Source organism: Seriola lalandi, unplaced genomic scaffold (assembly GCF_002814215.2).
Source record: "Seriola lalandi dorsalis isolate HSWRI2012SDOR001 ecotype SW California unplaced genomic scaffold, Sedor1 jcf7180001973306, whole genome shotgun sequence".
In the NCBI taxonomy this organism is placed as follows: domain Eukaryota; kingdom Metazoa; phylum Chordata; class Actinopteri; order Carangiformes; family Carangidae; genus Seriola; species Seriola lalandi.
Genome location: NW_019443972.1, coordinates 1 through 2,623, shown reverse-complemented (window position 1 = coordinate 2,623; position 2,623 = coordinate 1). Strand labels below are relative to the sequence as shown.

Sequence of the window (2,623 nt, the reverse complement as noted above, 5' to 3'; positions counted from 1 at the left end):
TCCTGCTTCACTGGAATATCTCCATCTACAGAATTCATAGACACATCATTTTCTTGTTTCCTTAATACAGGCTAGTATGCAGGATTCACGACCAAACACCAAACCAGAACCTTAACATCACTCTGGAAGTGCACGAGGGTGAAGTGGAAGGTCGCTACTCAATCGAAGGCATAGCTCAGAAGTCTGGCTTCTCTTTTGTGGTGAGAATAACCTCTTTTTCTAATGAGATTATGTATCAATATATTCTCTGTATGATATTTATGTATTGGAATAATGTGTATAATGCGTTGTTAGATTGTAACATGTTATGTTTCACCTCTGTTTAATCAGGAGCCGAGCATAACAGAAATCAGACCTGACTACGGGCCCTTGTTTGGAGGAACAGAGGTTACACTGACAGGCAGGTATCTTAGTTCTGGGATACAGAGAGATGTCTTCTTTGGAAACAACAAGTGTAACATTCAAAGGTGAGCAACGTAGATGGCTACATGTTGATGTTCACAGATATCCCTTGTGTTCAGATATCCCTTTCCATTCAAGGCTTTTAGTATTGTACACATTTGGTTACTGTGATCTGTACTGCTTTCAGTGCTCATGAAAGAAGTGGGGCTTTATCTTCAATCGTCTGCAACACAACAGCTGCAGCATCTGTCGGGACGGTACATGTGAAAGTTGTCATTGACAGCTCTGAAGTGACCGCCACTAAGATGTTCTCCTACAAGAAATACCCTGTTATAAACTCTGTATATCCTCATTGCAGTTTCAGACGGTAGGACACTGACCCCAGTCTGGCCTTATTGAAAGACTCATGTTTCAAATGATCATAACGTAAAGGCAGTGAGTTTTATTTATTAACACGCTCATTTATATTGTCATTCAGTGGCTCCAAGCTGGTGATAGAAGGTCAGAATCTTGACTCTGCCCACAGAACTGTGGTTCAGTACACTCCCAATAATCTCCATGAGCAATCTGTTCAACAAGTAAGTTCACGCTTTGATTTAGTCCTTGTGTAAGACTTTATAGACGCAGCGCATTAATCAATTCAAAGCAGGTCATTAAACTGCATGCTGTGTGCAGAGAAAAGCAATTTAATGAGGTACTTTTACATTAACATATAAACTGAGCTGAAGTTTGTGAACCTGTTTGTGACTGAAAGGCCAGCCATACTCATTCTTTCCCAATATTGCTTTACAATTATGCCAAACTTTCACAGTAGTCGTGATTTAAAATGAAATGTTATATGCTGACTTCCCTTGAGGTGTGCAATGGCACAGCAAATGCCACGCATATGGAATGCTGGACCCCTGCTTTTCAAGAGGAAATGCCACAGGAAAAGTCTGACACAGGACAGATTTTTATTCACATGGATGGAGGACGTGACCTCTGGAAGAGACGTTTTGACTACCACCCTGACGCCAAAGTTATTCCCTTTGAAAATGATGACAATGAATTACCTCTAAAACCAGGAGATACAGAAGTATCATTGCATGTATGTTCACACACATTTTTTTTCCTCATGCATTTTTATGAAAATCTTAATAATAGTAAAGCTTGCACTCTTCAGTATTTTACTCTACGCAGAACACCAATTAAAACTTGTCTTTTAAATTGAAACAGTTTTTCTTTTCACATATGTAACAGCATAGTAAACTGAATACAGTGAGCACATGCATGAAGATCACAATGACCATCGGTGGCGTGGACTGCAACGTTCAAGTGCTGCTAAACGAGCTGACGTGCAGGATTCCTAAAGGCCTGATCATTCCCAGCGAGGGATTGCCCGTCAAGGTAAGAGAATCATCAACCTTCTTATCAGCCGATAATAAATCGTGTATATTTATCAGAAGTAATCGTCTGTTCCACTGCTGTAGGTGTTTGTGAACGGGGAAGAAAATGACGTGGGTAAAGTGGTCTATTACAACAACAAAACTTTGATTGTGGGCATTATACTGGGGATCCTTGCTGCACTTGCAGCGGGTGCTGGCCTAGCATTACTCGTGATGATCCATATAAGGAAGAAAAAGAGAGGTGAGAAAAATGATACATTACAACTGTGATTATGATTTGTAAAGAGAAGTTTTTAATGTATGCTCATTCTGAGCTATGGTTTGTTTATTATTCCCTTGACCAACTGAGACGTTTGCCACTGGCTTTACCGTATATTTGGTTTAATGATCAAAGATTTTTATTTATCGAATGTGTCCTTTCAGCTGAAGTAGAGAATCGTTTATCAACAATGCTTTCACGGAACCGCATTGGCAGCAACTCTGATTTCTCGCCGACAGGGGACTACAGGCGAGGTGTGGCATCTAAAATTCATTAATTCATTTAATCATTCATTCATAACTCCACATTAAATCTAAATTGAATCTTCCATCCGTTCCTTCCATTCCCTTGTCTTCATCCTGTACATCTAACCCTGCAGCAGCCCCATGGAGTACAACCTTATGTATATGTATATATTATAAAACATTGTAGTATTGTACAGAGACTGGTAAATAAATACATAAATGTAAAACGTCAGGGCACATATTGGTTAAATTTCTCTGTATCTTTAGAACCTACTAAATAAAGAGAAAGTCTGTTCGGTATGAGCAGAACCAAAAGATTCGACTGGCCTTTT

At 39.5% G+C, this 2,623-nt stretch overlaps 1 protein-coding gene across 1 annotated transcript; it reads left to right on the top strand.

The window, feature by feature from the left end:
* Positions 1-70: 70 nt before the first annotated feature.
* LOC111651706 (macrophage-stimulating protein receptor-like) lies at positions 71-2,606 on the top strand (the record flags this gene model as incomplete). Its single annotated transcript, XM_023401732.2, has 8 exons — positions 71-200; positions 331-467; positions 590-769; positions 881-980; positions 1,259-1,489; positions 1,642-1,788; positions 1,872-2,028; positions 2,211-2,606. Coding segments are annotated over 8 exons (1,195 nt in total), but the record flags the coding sequence as incomplete, so codon positions are not given.
* Between the last annotated feature and the right edge of the window lie 17 nt (positions 2,607-2,623).